The 17,062-nt window shown below is 35.1% G+C and overlaps 1 protein-coding gene across 4 annotated transcripts in view; it reads left to right on the forward strand.

The window, feature by feature from the left end:
• LOC141455902 (uncharacterized) overlaps nt 1-17,062 on the forward strand; it is a 461,930-nt gene that overhangs the window by 128,989 nt on the left and 315,879 nt on the right. For all 4 annotated transcript variants that reach the window (XM_074131387.1, XM_074131386.1, XM_074131388.1 and 1 more), the window contains one exon: nt 3,015-3,066. In XM_074131387.1, the coding sequence (XP_073987488.1) occupies nt 3,015-3,066 (52 nt within the window). The remainder of the gene's footprint in view (nt 1-3,014; nt 3,067-17,062) is intronic.

Below are 17,062 nucleotides of genomic sequence, written 5' to 3' on the forward strand. Positions count from 1 at the left end.
CTTTTAATATGGTTTTTGAAAGGTATCGCTGGAGGCTGAGGAAATCGAAATTAAACTCTAAATTGAATAGATCTGCTTCTATAAACTTACAGCAAACTATTGCTGATGAAATTGAATCCATATAGTTTACTGAGAAAGGATTCAATTAAACTGATTTGATTTCCGCTACCGGGCCTCTATTGCTTTTCCAATAAACTATCATTTCTCTAATTATTTGTTTGAAAATTAAATGGGAAATTTTGCATACATATTGATTGCATAGATGAAATTGTTATTACAATTTTCAGTTTAATCAATTGTTTAATTAAAATATAATTTAATTGGGAAAAACTGAGGTATCCAATTTGCAAAATTTGCTAAACTCCAGTTTTTGAGGTAGGGTTATTGAATTTTCCTCCACAAGCCAAGTATGGCTCCAGGAACCTGTTCAGCCACTTCTTCAGGGATTTCTGGCATCCCTGCGTGCCAGTTTTTCAGTTCTACGACATTCAAAACAATAGACATACTTCTTAACACTAAACCTACCGCCATTTATGCATAACTATTCCTACCGTGACCGGTCAATTGACCGCACTTTAAAATCACTTAAATTTCTTATTTTAGAATAAAGATAATAATTATTTAACGATGAAAAAGCATAGTTACTTTGGTTTAAAAATAAATCTCGTAGAATTTACTCTTTTTTGCATCATTTTTTATAATTATAGGCTTCTTAATTGCAAATTTCCCGTATACGTATTTTTTACAATTTAGACAGCATTTTTTAGACTTATTGCCTTTGCAGTATCTTATTTGGCTATTTTCTCGACCATTTGTTCGTGTACTAATATTTGTCATGTTTTTGCAATGGTAACACAAATTTTGCCTTGAAATTTCACTTCCGGTAGTTTTTTTATACAAAATCTATGCATTTATCCCGGGGCTAAGTCTAGGAAATTGAAAACTATTTGTTGAGGCCATCTCCGAGATTTTCCACGGTTATATTTCTCCCACGAGCTGTATACATTTCTGCTAATTTCAGAGCGACCAACTCCCCAAGCGGAACTATAGGTTCTCTGCTTTCACGTTTTCCCAAAAATGGAAAGCCTTTTATTGCATCGAACGCTAGTCAAGATTTGATACCAAATTTGTCCGGTTTATTTGGCAAGTACTGAGTAAATCTGCATCTTGACTTTGTCGAGAAAAATTGTCCTTGGAAGAGATATTTGCTCTTGGTTAGAACAGTTTTGACTGTTCTCTACGAATTTGTTCCAAAATTTAGAAATCAAAGCAAATTTATCGGTTTGTAAACGATTATTTCTTTGATCCACTCGAATAAACCTCAAAATTTCCGTCTATACATTTCTGCTCAGTGTTTGAGAAGAATGCTCGTCCCTATTTTTGTTCCAGTGAAAAGGGCAATATCGTACATTTTTCGCCTGATATGCACCACATGCAAACAATAATCCGATAAATGCATTATCAAATTGAGTTTTTGAGAGAATTCTGTTACAAAAATAAATAAATAAATAAAATAAAATATTAAATAATTAAATAATAAGTAAATAAAATGAAAATATTCAGCCGGTCAAATGACCGGTCGTGGTAGTTAAGACGGACTACAAATTTTTCTCAAAAATCAAATATTAGGAAAAGAAGTGAATATTAAAAAAACAATTGTATACTTATTTTAGGAAAAGTCGTTAAGTTTAATGGAGGTAGGATAACGCTGTAATTAGAAAATTTAAACCAAATTTAGAAAACGGTCAATTGACCGGTCGTGGTAGGTTTGGTGTTAAGAAGGTAATTTTGCTAGTGCCTGTGATTTCGTAAACCCATTGGCAAAGTCTAGCTCATCACCACAAAGGTAAAAGTAGAAAAAGTAAAGTAAATGAATCGCCTATTTTTTCAGGCGGGGCTTAACTTCCAACTACCACATTAGATGCCGTGGACGGAGGCGAATAGTCGCCAACATACTTTACTATAAATTTCTCATATTAACCATTAAATAAAATCCAAGGCCTAGACACCTGGAATCGAATCCACTGAACCAACAATACATCTTAGCATTGCGGGTCTAGCCTATAACCGCTCGGCTACCGTGGCGCCCCAATCATACTTATCGCCGTCACCACAATCATACTTACAGATTCACGGTGTCCAATCTTTCAAACACTATCATTTAAAGGAGCCAATATAGTTTTAGGTGGGAGTAGAAGGGGGGGAGCTCACTGCGGATATCGTTGACAAATCTAAATCTTAGTTCGCTATTTACAGAAATCAGCTGGAGCCTAGGCCACAAATAAGGTGGTTCAAAGCCATCACGGAGGAATCTTGCAGGATCCTGCTTGTTACTAAGAAAAGTTAGGAAAGCCTAAGATATTGTTCAGTTAAATTTACATCTGTTAAATTTAGAATTAATTGGAATTCCCTTGGAACAAAATTGCGATTCATTTACTCCTTCTTTGCTTCATAAGTCGCAAATCATGAATTTGTTCCCCCAAATTGTTCATTTGCACCATCGTGTACTCAAACCATTGATGGCTACTTCTTCCAGTTTTTCTCTACTCTTAGTGTGGGCGACATTTAATGGTATTTTTAAGACTTTCCTAGTTCTGCAAGAAGGTAGTTTAGTATTTTGTATGGGACTTAGCTGAAGAGCTTTCCAAGCCGTCTTACCACTGACTCGTGATCCTTCAACCTCACTTCTTTCATGTGATCGTTCAGATTAATTGAATTTTACGAAAATTACGAAGAAATCTTATTAATGGCAGTTGCTCTTTCTTCAGCAACTTCTGTATCTACTGTATAACTCTTAGCCAATTGAATTCGCAAGGCTGATACTGTCCTCTGCAACATCGCAAGTACTTAGTTCACAAGCGCAAAAGATATCCTAGAATATAGGCTGGTGGGATTTCTTTCTAGTTCTTCTTTTTTTAAAAACAACTATAATAAATAACAGCATATCTACTTTTACTGCTTAGCTTTGCACAATATTTTGTAACTAATTATTTCATTGGTTTGCTTCATTCCAGAACGGGACCTCTCCCTAATCCTGCTCTCTTCTACACTGAAACTGTCAATCAGGTGAGTCTATATACGTATTATTGCACGATGTTTGTCTGTATAGTTTCTAGAATACGATTACTGTTGCTTTGAAACTCATAGTTTAGTTTAGGTTCCTGGGGTAAACTTCCTTCAATTAAAGTAAAAACTCCCAGGTTTCAATCAAAATTAAGGGAGGTAATAAATAATATCGTATTACAAAATTGGCTGTAAATCTATTAAGTAATTTTTTGTTGTAATTTTTTTAAAAAAAGGGAGGCACATTAATACCCTGAAGGGAATGGCCCCCCCCTCTTAATGTTCTCTATTAGCCCTAAATCTTCACCAGAGTAGAAATGCCCTCCATTATTTCACTTTCCTTTTAGTCTATTGTTCCTACTTCCGAAAGTGGAGATTTTGCGACGTAACTCTACATGACACTGGTTTCTACTTACCTAGCTAAAACCACTCCTACTATCCACTTTTCATCCTTTCAACAGTCCCTTAAAACAACCATTATACCAGCCCCTAGATACAATTACCATTATGGATGCTGCAATCTCTCCCCTACTATTTTTTTTTTATTTTTATTTTCTTTTATTCATTGTTTGTGCAGTTATTGTGAACGTCGCTTCAAATTTTCGAAACTAGTTGCCATCAATAATAAATGTAAATTTAAAGTGAAATATTGTAGAGAAAACGTAATTAACATCAGAGTTATTTCCTAGTTCCGGTTTGTACGGTAGTAAAAAATTATTTCGTACAAAATTTATATCTTGAAAAACACATGAATTTTTCATTTTTTAAAAGTTTATTTTTAGACTTGGTACAATAAGTAAAATAGATGGATATATACATAAAGTATGTGCCTTGGCTTAAAGCCAGCGCGCACACACAATGACTTGGACTCGTGAACGGTAGCCATCCAGCTGTTACAGCCGTATTAGGCGATTATGGCGTTATGGGGTGGTTACTGCCTATCTAGAAAGCCGTTATCAGGCTTCATATTCGCGTGGCCGCCAACGATGCCTCGGACGTCTTTGTCCATGGGGCATAGGATTTTCTAGATGCGGGCGCCACTGTAGCCGAAGCGGTTATAGGCTAGACCCGCAATGCTAAGATGTATTGTTGGTTTAGTGGATTCGATTCCCCTGGTCTAGGCCTTAGATTTTATTAAATGTTTATAATATAAGAAATTTACAGTAAAGTATGTTTGCTAGTCGCCTCCGTCCACGACACCTGATTGGTAGTTGGACGTTAAGCCCCGTCTGAAAAAAATAGGCGATTACTTTACTTTTTTTACTTTACTAGATGCGAGTCCAAGATCGGATTTGAGTGACTATTTTAAGAGGAATATGGCTGAAATATCTATTTTTTTTTTTGAAAGCGGAAGTCTAGATTTATAAAAATTTGTCACGATCATTGCCATTTTCCTGTTAGAGAAAGTGAATAAAATCGCCAACAATTTTTTTTGCGGCTTAGTCCTACTAGTTTAGAATGGTGATTGCTGAGTTGTAAATGATTAACATTCATGAGTTTAAAATGGTGGGGGAGCTCGCAGACATGTGACCGAAACAGCTGTGGGGGGGCCCAGCAAGCCAACGATATCGTGTGACAAGGAGACACCCGTCCCTTGCCGCCAGGGGCGATCAATATCGCGCTCGCAATGAATGGTCCTCGTCCACTCTTTATTCTCCTTATTATAATCATTTCCACAAATAAAAAGAAAATTTATAAACAAGGGAATCAATTTCATTTTTACAACTTTTACCACACACACACACACACACACTTAGGCTGTTGATTTTCCTTTTAATTTTCTCAATGAATGGTTTTTTTTAACCTTTTTTTACCTTTTAAGAGAAGCCATTGTGTTCGAGTTAAATTTTTCACAAAATAAAATACCAAAGTGATTATATATTCTTACTTTCATAACATAATTGTAATAACAGGTATAATACCCTTGAATACTTTTTATGTTATAATAACAGCTATTGTTTTGGAAGTTTCATCTATCAATATGGACTCTCACGGCATCTTAATACACTAACAATTTGCCTTTTCTTCGTCTTACAATCCAATACACAGACAAAATTACAATAATGTAATTTCTGGATGTATTTTGATACAACATAGTTGCTAGAATATTGTCTATTATTACTCTCTCTTTTTACGCTAGATTGGAGGAACTATTCCAGTTTTCTATTTCGAGTCTACACCGGAAATTGTCGTTTTTGAGGTTCTCTGGTTTCGTAAGTTTCTCTCTCTCACTCCCTCTTTCTCCCTCCATCTTGAGAGTGTTTTCGTGTCAGTCGGTCTGTGGCCAGTATTTTGAAAATGCCACTCTACAGAATCAATTTCCCAGTTTGAGGGGGGGTGGAGATTTGCCCAAAAATGGCTGCTACGATTTCTCCTATAATCTTTATATACTTGTTACGTATATATGGGAAATAGAATTATGGGCATTTTTTGGCCCAGTTTGGGGGCTTACGTCTTTTAAGTTCCCATTTCAGTGTAATGTATGGATTTATCACCTATTAAAATATGATCTAGTAATCATTAATTTCATTCTGGGCGATTAATTGATCGACTGTGAAAAAAATAATAAATAATTGTAAACAGATATTTGTTTCCTGTATGGGGGCACCCATTAATTCACATTTCCTTAACCACACATTCATCAGCCTTTCCAAATAAATTTTAAATATGGTGGGAGATCTACTGCAACCCTACTTTACCCTGTTAGAGGCCCTTCAAAGGGTGACTGTTGCCTTGCTTTACCTGATGTCTAAAAAATGTTCGAAAAATTTCCTTTTGAACCGCTCGAATTCAGATCCTCTACTCCACCAATTCACTTCTTGAGGAAAAAATATTGATGTTAATAAAGTTTTTAACGTTAAGTTTGACGAGACCTAAAGTTGAAAAGTGAGGATAATGAGATGAAGGCTCCACCAGTAGTGCCAGAACTAGTTTGGTGCACCATGTGCAGAAGACTCCCTACACAGACTTCCTACCATGTATCAATAGTTCTCTCCCTCCTACTGTCTCTGGGGACAGTAAAGCAAGCAATAACTCTTTAAACTACTAAATCCACATATAAACCGCATTAAATAAAATCCAAGGCCTAGACCAGGAGGAATCGAACCCACTAAACCAACAATACATCTTAGCATTGCGGGTTTAGCCTAACATACTTTACTACAAATTTCTCGTATTAACCATTAAATAAATTTCAAGCCCTAGACCCTGGGAATCGAACCCCACTAAACCAACAATACATCTTAGCATTGCGGGTCTAGCCGCTCTAACCGCTCGGCTATCGTGGCGCCTTATAAAAAGATAATTTAATGAAACCTGTTTTGGAAATAAAAAAGTTTTAATTCAACTCTTCGCTATTATTAGCGCCTGATCTTTTTAATAGGGCACCTTTTAAAAATATCTAGATTTAACTTAGAATTGGCGGCATTAGGTGGGAAAAAAAGAAGGAGATTATCTGTTTCAGCAAAAATTAATCTTTTACTTTAATAACTTTGAGCTATAAATTTGTTAAAAGGTTGTGTGTGTGTGTGTGTGTGTGAGAGAGAGAGAGAGAGAGAGAGGGTGAAAGAGAGTGAGAGAGAGGATCTTTTAAAAGAAATATTATATTAAATATTTTGATGGATTATCTAGATGTTAATATGGGTCATATTTTATAAAATCTATTTGGGAGTTTCAATATATATCAGTTATATTGGTTTTCATGATTGGAAGTTTAGGGCGAGTAACTAGAGTTTAGCCGCGCGCGGGAGCGGTGAGTGGAGAGGGGGGCGTGTTATATGAGAGGATGGGTGTTCTAGTTTAATTTGCGGCGGTAAATGTGTAAGAGTATTGTAGAGTGGAGGCGTGGTGGGGAGATGGTGCGTAATGTTCCCAAGTATGTAATTAGTCAAGATCGTTAGGAGTATTGATCTCTGGGTAGATATTTGTTTAATTAGAATGGCCAGCACTGATGGGGTTCAACTTGGCTTGATGGGAGGAGGAGGAGGGGGTTCTGGGGTTTGTGTTACACACTCATATTGCCTCTGTGTGTATGTGTGGGTGCCATAGAGAGGGAGCAACAAGCTCTCACAGCAGACCGAAAACTGTTAGTTGTAATAGTAGTAGTAGTAATAGTAGTAGGCTAGAACGTCCTGTGTATATACACATGTTCCTTGGCCCTGTATGTGTGTGTGTGCCGGGGGCGGGGGGGCCGCGCGTCTGTCAGTTAGAGTGTAATTGGTCTATAAAACCTTGTACCCCCCTGTAGGCCGGGGAGGTAGTTGCGACGTCCAGAGTTGTTCCCTCTCTTTCTGTATTGATCCCAACTTCTCTCCGCCAACTACTACATACATACATACTCGTACATACACTCTCGGACCGAGCCAGAAGAGAGAGAGTCCATTACATTGCACTGGGAAACTCGTTAAATATTTCACCCCGGGAGTACTGGCGACCGACCACTGGCTATTACCTATCTCTCTGTACACACTTTTAGATGAGTAGAGGCCCATTTGTCTATAAATAATTGATGTTGGCGGCCGCCTCCCACTAGCTACTGTCGGTGGGTGGGGTGGTGGCTGCCTCCAACCTCTCATACTCCGGCAGTGTGGGTGGGAACTAGGGATGCATGGTAGGAAGTCTGTGTAGGGAGTCTTCTGCACAAGGTGCACCAAACTAGTTCTGGCACTACTGACTGGTGGAGCCTTCATCTCATCATTCTCACTTTTCAACTTTAGGTTTCGTCAAGCTTAACGTTAAAAACTCCAATAATATCAATATTTTCCTTTAAAAGAAGGTTTTGTGATTTAAAGCTAAGCTTTGAACTCGAGAGGGTCTCCTGTTCTGGAAGGCGCTGCAGCTAAAAAAGACTTTATTCCTCCACCTCTCTGAAGTTTCTAGCTACAGCTTCTTTTCCTCCATCTCCCTGAAGTTTTAGCTAAAGCTTCTTTTCTTTTCCTCCACCTCTCTGAAGTTTCTAGCTACAGCTTCTTTTCCTCCATCTCCCTGAAGTTTTAGCTAAAGCTTCTTTTCTTTTCCTCCACCTCTCTGAAGTTTCTAGCTACAGCTTCTTTTCCTCCATCTCCCTGAAGTTTTAGCTAAAGCTTCTTTTCTTTTCCTCCACCTCTCTGAAGTTTCTAGCTACAGCTTCTTTTCCTCCATCTCCCTGAAGTTTTAGCTAAAGCTTCTTTTCTTTTCCTCCACCTCTCTGAAGTTTCTAGCTACAGCTTCTTTTCCTCCATCTCCCTGAAGTTTTAGCTAAAGCTTCTTTTCTTTTCCTCCACCTCTCTGAAGTTTCTAGCTAAAGCCACATTTCTTTATCAAGTTCAGTGTTTTACCTGACTGACTAGATTCTCAGTTACAATCTGCAACCTTGATCCTACATCTATATTGCCCCCAATTGTACCAGTTAAGATCTCGTATCCTACAGCACTCCCAGTTGGTGAAACTATTCACCCAGATTTTCTAAGAAAGATACCCATTCATAATTCCTACAAGGGAGGGGATATATTGTGTGGCTTAAATCCTAGTTACTACTCAGGATTCTGTGGAAGCTGGGATAACTGATTCTTAAGGGCATAAAACTCTTACATTTTTTTAAGGGTTTATACTACTCCAATACCTCAGAGTTGGCGGCTCTATCTTTGATTCTTATGTAATTCACTCTTAATGCTTGCAACTCACTTTTGATTGGGCTGGAGAAGTGCTGGGATGCGAGGATCCCCCAGTAATATCTTACTCTTTAGAACTGTGCCAAGAACAATTTTCCTTCGAGGTCTCTCTCTCTCTTTTCCGAGAAGTTTTGAAGATTTAAATTTTCCTTAAATCCCTTTATTTTCACTGGATGCTTCGACTTCTAGCACTTTCCACAATCCCTTGGCCATACAGGGTGGCACCTGTTACATGTGTGGTGTACATACGCAATATCTTGTCTTGCAAGCCAGGATATAAGGGAGCGGATGTCATTTTGTGCCATCCCCTTACCTCACTAAAACTTACTTCTATAAATCAGAGGCAAAGTAAAAGCATTTCTGTATCTTATACCGCAGTTGCAAGACATATTATTTAAAATTAATTAATTTTTTGTATGAATCTCATATTTCATTAATATTTCAATTAATAAACTTAACACTAATTGGTTAACAAAAAAAAAAAAAAAAAACGATAGAAATGTATTGGGTTGGTTAAACAGGAAATAAGATAAATTTTAATCTAAACGCCTTTTTATTTTTCATTTTATCCTGGTAATAGAAAGGGGTGTAAATATATTAAGAAAGAATGAGGTTTTTGTGTAGATAGAGGAGTATGGGCGGTTGGTTTACCTCTCCAGGAAGTTCAGCTATTTAGGGTTCTCCCTGGAATAAGGATAGCTGATACATCTTATCTGCTAAATAAACAGATAACATTCAAGCTTCTGTCAATTGCCTTTTTTAAAAATCTAATATCATTTTGGCATTGAATTCTTTCTTATATCCTGTATAAATAATCAGTATTTTAAAAATCAGGCATTCATTCGAACCGGTTATTTTAAGGATCACGGTCGTGGTGGTTAGCGTTGGGGAGAGGGCAAGATGTTGTAGTTGAGATTAGCGGTAAGAGAGAGTAAGATGAGGAGGAGGATTTCAGGACAATATAATAATGGATAATGGACCACGTTATGTAGTAGAAAGGAAACGAATGTTTGACGACATATACAGGTATTTAGATGCACCATTTCGCTACGAAGACATAATATTCTCCACCAACATCTATGTGCTTAAATCTTTAGCAGAGCTAGCAAAGAAATATGAATGTATTTAAGTTATAGCCGATTAGAATGAATGGAAGAAAATGATTAGAGAAAGATTACGTGATTTTAATTTCGGTTGAGCTATAAGGATGGCAGGGATATGGAGTACTGATCCATCCATTAGTTGTAAGGTTTATGTAAATAGTTGTATATAGTAGAGGGATGAATGAGTGAAGCGAATGTATTTGTAAGTAAGAATGGAGAGTGAGTGATATGCTAGTGATAAGCACCTGGACGATGTTGACTTTATGGCGAAAGCCAACGCCAAAAAAAGAGAGAGTCATGCGAGTCTAGACACCCGATTTTATTATTATTATTTTTAGTGTTAAACAATTTTATTCTCTAGTAATTGTTATTTCCAAATATATTAACTATAACATTACAGTTCTCCATTCTCCAGACTCTTGGCTACTCTCTTGTGAAGCTTAGTTTTATCTTCTACCACCCTGGAGCATTCTCCCAGACGCATTAGTTGTGTGACATTACCAGTTTTAATGATCTGCACAGTGGACGGGCCCGTAATGTGGGCGAGTGCACTACTATACGTACTTACATCCTGCAACCTGGATAGTTTCCTAGCTAAAATAACTTCTCCATTACTTCCAAGTATAATTCCCCCATAGGAGGAACGTAATTTTAGTTCCCTTTATGCAAAAACGGAACTCATTTAATTAATTAAAACTTGTGTGGTAATTACTTTTTCAGACCACAATAGTTTTTATGGTTGGTGTGGTAAATTCAAATTTGTTATTTTAAAAAAAAAGTAAAGCGGGTGACGAACTGATACGATAAGATTTTTAGTCGTATACTAACGCCTCTGGTGAGTTCTTCCTCAACTTTCCAAGAATTTTCATCTTCTCTTGGTTAAAATTTGCGAAATACGATTTAGACCAAGATATGAATTGAAAAGACGTAATAGCAACCAGTATACTGGAGAAGAAAGCAATACATTTAATCCGCTTTATCAGTACACCAATCAGAAGGCTATAAACTGCATTTCCGGTCTGCCAATTTTTGTAAATTTACTCCCACTTTTACGTCCTAATGGTGGTAAAAATACCCAATAAACAGTAATGGATGTCTGTAGGTGGGAGGTCTAATCCAGCTCTTCCGTAGAAGTATCCTTAATTGATTACTTCCCTCAACTTGTTAAATTAAAAAATTATTATTGGTCAACAAGTATCCAATAAAAATTTCTAGTTTTTAAATTGGAACCCCTCACACATGTTTACAAAAAAATTTAAATCCATAGACGATACGTATTATTGAAAAGACTAACTACTTGATCTAGTCTTCCAGTCTCTCAATGAATAACAAACCACTTACAAGTGTGGCTACTAAAGTAATGAGACTATTGCTGTAAAACATTTTATTTTAAATTTATACATATTTAGTTACTATCACCTTCAATATACACCCCTCCCCTATCCCTACAACGCTCTACGCAAATTTACCATTGTTCGAAACAGTGCTGGAAGTCTTTTTCTGTGAGCTCCAGCATGGCCCGTGCCACTTTTTCTTTCACAGCTTCAACGGACTGAAATCGTGTTCCTTTTAATGCAGATTTGACTTTGGGAAACAGATAAAAGTCACATGGGTGGCTAGGTCAGGCGAATAAGGCGGATGACCTAAAACTGGGATGTTGTACTTGGCTAGAAACGTCTTCTTGACAGACAATGCAGTGTGAGCCAGCGCGTTGTCTTGATGGAGAACCCCGTGACTTGTTCATCCACAAATCGGGTCGTTTTTTTTCCTTACTCTTTCACGGAGTTGAGCAAGCACCTCACGTATAGTAATGTTGATTAATTTTAATCGACATTTTCATCCGTTTTGGACGTGGAAGGGCGATCCGGGCGGACATCATCTCCGACATCTTCTCGGCCATCTTGGAAACGCTTGAACCACTCAAAAAACTCGCGCACGTGATTAACATTCATCACCATAAACTTCTTTTAATAAAAGATAAGTTTCAGTAGCGGTTTTACCAAGTTTCATGTGAAATTTCACGACAATTCGTTGCTCTACTACATGTGTAGTATCGATGTTTTCGGCAAAACGAAACATCTCTTACACAAACGACGACGGTTCCGGTCAGACTGATTTCTCTACAAACACGTGAGACGCTGCAATTGAAATAGAAGGCTTTTTCGCTGCACAGGTGTCGGTCGTTAGGATTTGGCGCGTGCATAGTTTTTCTGTAGCAGCTTCAGTCTCGTTGATAGCCACACCATTTAAAAAAAAACCTACCTGGACGTACCGGAATAGAATTTTGGGGTCCAACGTTCCGAACTCCAGAAAATACAATCCCTTGATTCCAAAATCCCCTTTAATATGTCAAACTCCCGTCTACGTTTTCTTTCTTTTCAATTTAATCCATCCACAGGAAACTTAAAAATTCCTTTTGACAATCCCAATCCCTGCAATTCCAGGCCTAATCCCTTAGTCCGTCCACCTCTCATCTCACATCAGACCAGACGGGTAAAAACGCCAGTGCACTCGCGATTTCCTTTCTATCAAGTAACGAAAACAATTAGATTGGCATTTAAGAGAAATATAGTTGTTTTTTGGATTCATTGTATCATAGATTACAGGTGGATAGTTCTACACAAAAACACATTCTCACCAAATTGTAAAAAAAAATTTTTTTATTCAAATTTTCATTATACAAATTAAAATTTTTAAAGTGAAAATTGCAATAAGAGAAAATCGTGAAAATTTTCACACAATAAAATTTATTATATTGTGCTCACACTGACAGTATTTATTTATATTTATATTTTGTAATGATATCGATTCATCAGAATATAAAATCGACACACGCTTCATATTACACACGCAAACCACTTATTTCTATTTGATTGAATTCGACTTCAATTTCACAAATCTATACTCGTGATGGTTATAAATTTTTTTAACGATATTTATTATTATCCTGTCATCACTAGACTTGGTTTTAATGTAATTAAAAAAGGAAGTAATATAATAATGTATTAACATTATATAAACACTATAATAAAATATAACTTTGGTCTCGCTTTGGAATTATCGTTCGTATTTACAGGAAGTCTTAATTATACTAAGGCAATTTTAACTGGTTTAAATTAGATATTAATTGAGTCTAAAACTTTTTTTTAAAAGACAGAACAGGAATTCATGTATTGAGTAATCCGAGAATGCAGCGAAATGTTACCAGCTTACAATACTATGACTTCCTGTTGTGTTGAAAGAGTAATTAATTAATCCTTTATTTTTAAAATAAACAAATAATAATACAAAATACAAAATTTGGAAATTGCATGGCCTATAGCCGTCTGCAGAAGTTAGCCTTTATATAAAGAAAAAAAAATATATATATATATATATATATAAATACATTAAAATAAGAAATACATGAAAATAAGGACATGATACAAAAAAGAAAAAAAATAAATAAAATGAGGTTTGAAGTAAATACAATGGAGAGGAAACCAAATTCTAAAGCTAAACAAAAAAATAAAAAAAAGAAAAGACAAATTTAATAATTAAAGAAAAATTTAATAATAATAATAAAAGATATTTAAATTGTACATTCTACATTTATAATTTTGTGTCTTACAATCCAGGCTCTCTTAGCAAAAGTGATCAGCGGAACATAATCCAGGGTGGACAGTAAATCAACAATATAATGACCAGAAAGACTAAAACTCCCCATGATCTGGAGTCGGAGTTCACCTAGAGTAGGACATATAGCCAGGAAATGATACAGATCCTCCTGTGCCCCTATGGAGCACAGAGGGCACATGCTCTCATCACCCTGCCGCTCCAACCATGGAACACTATTCAGCCTGAGTAGCTCGGCTCGAATTTTAAAGAGCCAGCTAAGGTCTCTAAAATTTAATTGCGCATTGGCTATATGTCCAAAAAGCGAACTGCTATCATCTATGTCCTCCATTAGTGTCCTGTAATGTTGAAAGAGTATTTAATGGGATATACAATATATAGAAGGGGTGGTTTAAATAAAAGGTAACCATAACTATTTCAGAAAACACAGTCTTTGCCAGTGTTCGGCAACGGTTATTGAGATATAGAAGGTTAAATTTTGGAGGTTTTGAAAACCGTTCAAATTTCAAACATCTATAACTCTCTTCCTGTTCATTAGAATTCAATGATTTCTTCACTTAAATGTAGAGAATAGTTAGCTTTTTAACAGATATAAATACAGATGTTTTAATCATAATAGTTAATGAGATATAGAAGGTTAAATTTTGGAGGTTTTGAATACCGTTCAAATTTCAAACATCTATAACTCTCTTCCTGTTCATTAGAATTCAATGATTTCTTCACTTAAATGTAGAGAATAGTTAGCTTTATAACAGATATAAATACAGATGTTTTAATCATAATAGTTAATGAGATATAGAAGGTTAAATTTTGGAGGTTTTGAATACCGTTCAAATTTCAAACATCTATAACTCTCTTCCTGTTCATTAGAATTCAATGATTTCTTCACTTAAATGTAGAGAATAGTTAGCTTTTTAACAGATATAAATACAGATGTTTTAATCATAATAGTTAATGAGATATAGAAGGTTAAATTTTGGAGGTTTTGAATACCGTTCAAATTTCAAACATCTATAACTCTCTTTCTGTTTATTAGAATTCAATGATTTCTTCACTTAAATGTAGAGAATAGTTAGCTTTATAACAGATATAAATACAGATGTTTTAATCATAATAGTTAATGAGATATAGAAGGTTAAATTTTGGAGGTTTTGAATACCGTTCAAATTTCAAACATCTATAACTCTCTTCCTGTTCATTAGAATTCAATGATTTCTTTACTTAAATGTAGAGAATAGTTAGCTTTATAACAGATATAAATACAGATGTTTTAATCATAATAGTTAATGAGATATAGAAGGTTAAATTTTGGAGGTTTTGAATACCGTTCAAATTTCAAACATCTATAACTCTCTTTCTGTTTATTAGAATTCAATGATTTCTTCACTTAAATGTAGAGAATAGTTAGCTTTATAACAGATATAAATACAGATGTTTTAATCATAATAGTTAATGAGATATAGAAGGTTAAATTTTGGAGGTTTTGAATACCGTTCAAATTTCAAACATCTATAACTCTCTTCCTGTTCATTAGAATTCAATGATTTCTTCACTTAAATGTAGAGAATAGTTAGCTTTTTAACAGATATAAATACAGATGTTTTAATCATAATAGTTAATGAGATATAGAAGGTTAAATTTTGGAGGTTTTGAATACCGTTCAAATTTCAAACATCTATAACTCTCTTTCTGTTTATTAGAATTCAATGATTTCTTCACTTAAATGTAGAGAATAGTTAGCTTTATAACAGATATAAATACAGATGTTTTAATCATAATAGTTAATGAGATATAGAAGGTTAAATTTTGGAGGTTTTGAATACCGTTCAAATTTCAAACATCTATAACTCTCTTCCTGTTCATTAGAATTCAATGATTTCTTCACTTAAATGTAGAGAATAGTTAGCTTTATAACAGATATAAATACAGATGTTTTAATCATAATAGTTAATGAGATATAGAAGGTTAAATTTTGGAGGTTTTGAATACCGTTCAAATTTCAAACATCTATAACTCTCTTTCTGTTTATTAGAATTCAATGATTTCTTCACTTAAATGTAGAGAATAGTTAGCTTTATAACAGATATAAATACAGATGTTTTAATCATAATAGTTAATGAGATATAGAAGGTTAAATTTTGGAGGTTTTGAATACCGTTCAAATTTCAAACATCTATAACTCTCTTCCTGTTCATTAGAATTCAATGATTTCTTCACTTAAATGTAGAGAATAGTTAGCTTTATAACAGATATAAATACAGATGTTTTAATCATAATAGTTAATGAGATATAGAAGGTTAAATTTTGGAGGTTTTGAAAACCGTTCAAATTTCAAACATCTATAACTCTCTTCCTGTTCATTAGAATTCAATGATTTCTTCACTTAAATGTAGAGAATAGTTAGCTTTATAACAGATATAAATACAGATGTTTTAATCATAATAGTTAATGAGATATAGAAGGTTAAATTTTGGAGGTTTTGAAAACTGTTCAAATTTCAATGCTTTATATCTCTCCTCCGATTCATCAGAATTCAATGATTTCTTTACCCAAATGTAGAGAATAGTTAGCTTTATAACAGATATAAATACAGATGTTTTAATCATAATAGTTAATGAGATATAGAAGGTTAAATTTTGGAGGTTTTGAAAACTCTTCAAATTTCAATGCTTTATATCTCTCCTCCGATTCATCAGAATTCAATGATTTCTTTACCCAAATGTAGAGAATAGTTAGCTGTATAACTGATATAATTTTAATGATAAATTGAGATATAGAACGTTAAAATCTGTGAAAGCCGGAAGTTTGACATCACGGGTCGAAGTGTCTGAGGTTTTTTTTCCCTTTAAATGATTCATATTTTCACTTAAAAATGAGAGATATAATAAAAATATATTTATTAGATCGTTAACCATTGAGTAAGTGGAAGTGGTTTGGGTCGTCAGTATGCTTACTTCCGTTTTTATTTTTAATAATTATCTGTGTGCTATACAGTCGAGATAATTGTAGTAATTAGTGCGGGAGCTGGTAATAAGGTAATTATATGAACTTTTTTTTTATATGAAATATATAAAACACAAAACTATGTGCATTATTATTTTATGGCCCCAGGGGGGGGGGGCTCGCAAACGGAGAGGAAAATTTATGGGCATGGGAGTGCCAGGCTAATTTTTTTTGGGACACTCCAGTTCCGGCCGATACACACCAGCCATTCCACGTGTTATTGTTTCTTTGGCGCTGGCTACTCCTTTATCTAACGTTTAATTATATTTATACCTCCGCGAAGGTGAGAACTTGGATACGAATTTACATTCAACAGCGACTCGCGCTATTGTTTTTTTTAAATTTAAATTAATTGATGTATACGAAAATTGTTGCTAAGCAGTTTGGTGGCTTTATCAGATGTGAATAATGATCGCCTAAGGGCAAGCAATATAGGCCCTTATTTGGTTTTATACAATCATTTTTGCAGCCTTTTTTAATTTGTTACAATCTATCGGAAGTAATGTTTGATACAGCTCGCTCACTCAGTTGCACTCTACAACTCAATTTCTCCGTCAAACTCAACTCTAAAAAACTTTCTGCATAAACACGATTTTTACCAGCTGATATCTAACTATTATTGCGTTCGTG

Source organism: Rhodnius prolixus, unplaced genomic scaffold (genome assembly GCF_049639745.1).
Source record: "Rhodnius prolixus isolate KJV_2025 unplaced genomic scaffold, Rpr scaffold_4, whole genome shotgun sequence".
Taxonomy (NCBI): Eukaryota; Metazoa; Arthropoda; class Insecta; order Hemiptera; family Reduviidae; genus Rhodnius; species Rhodnius prolixus.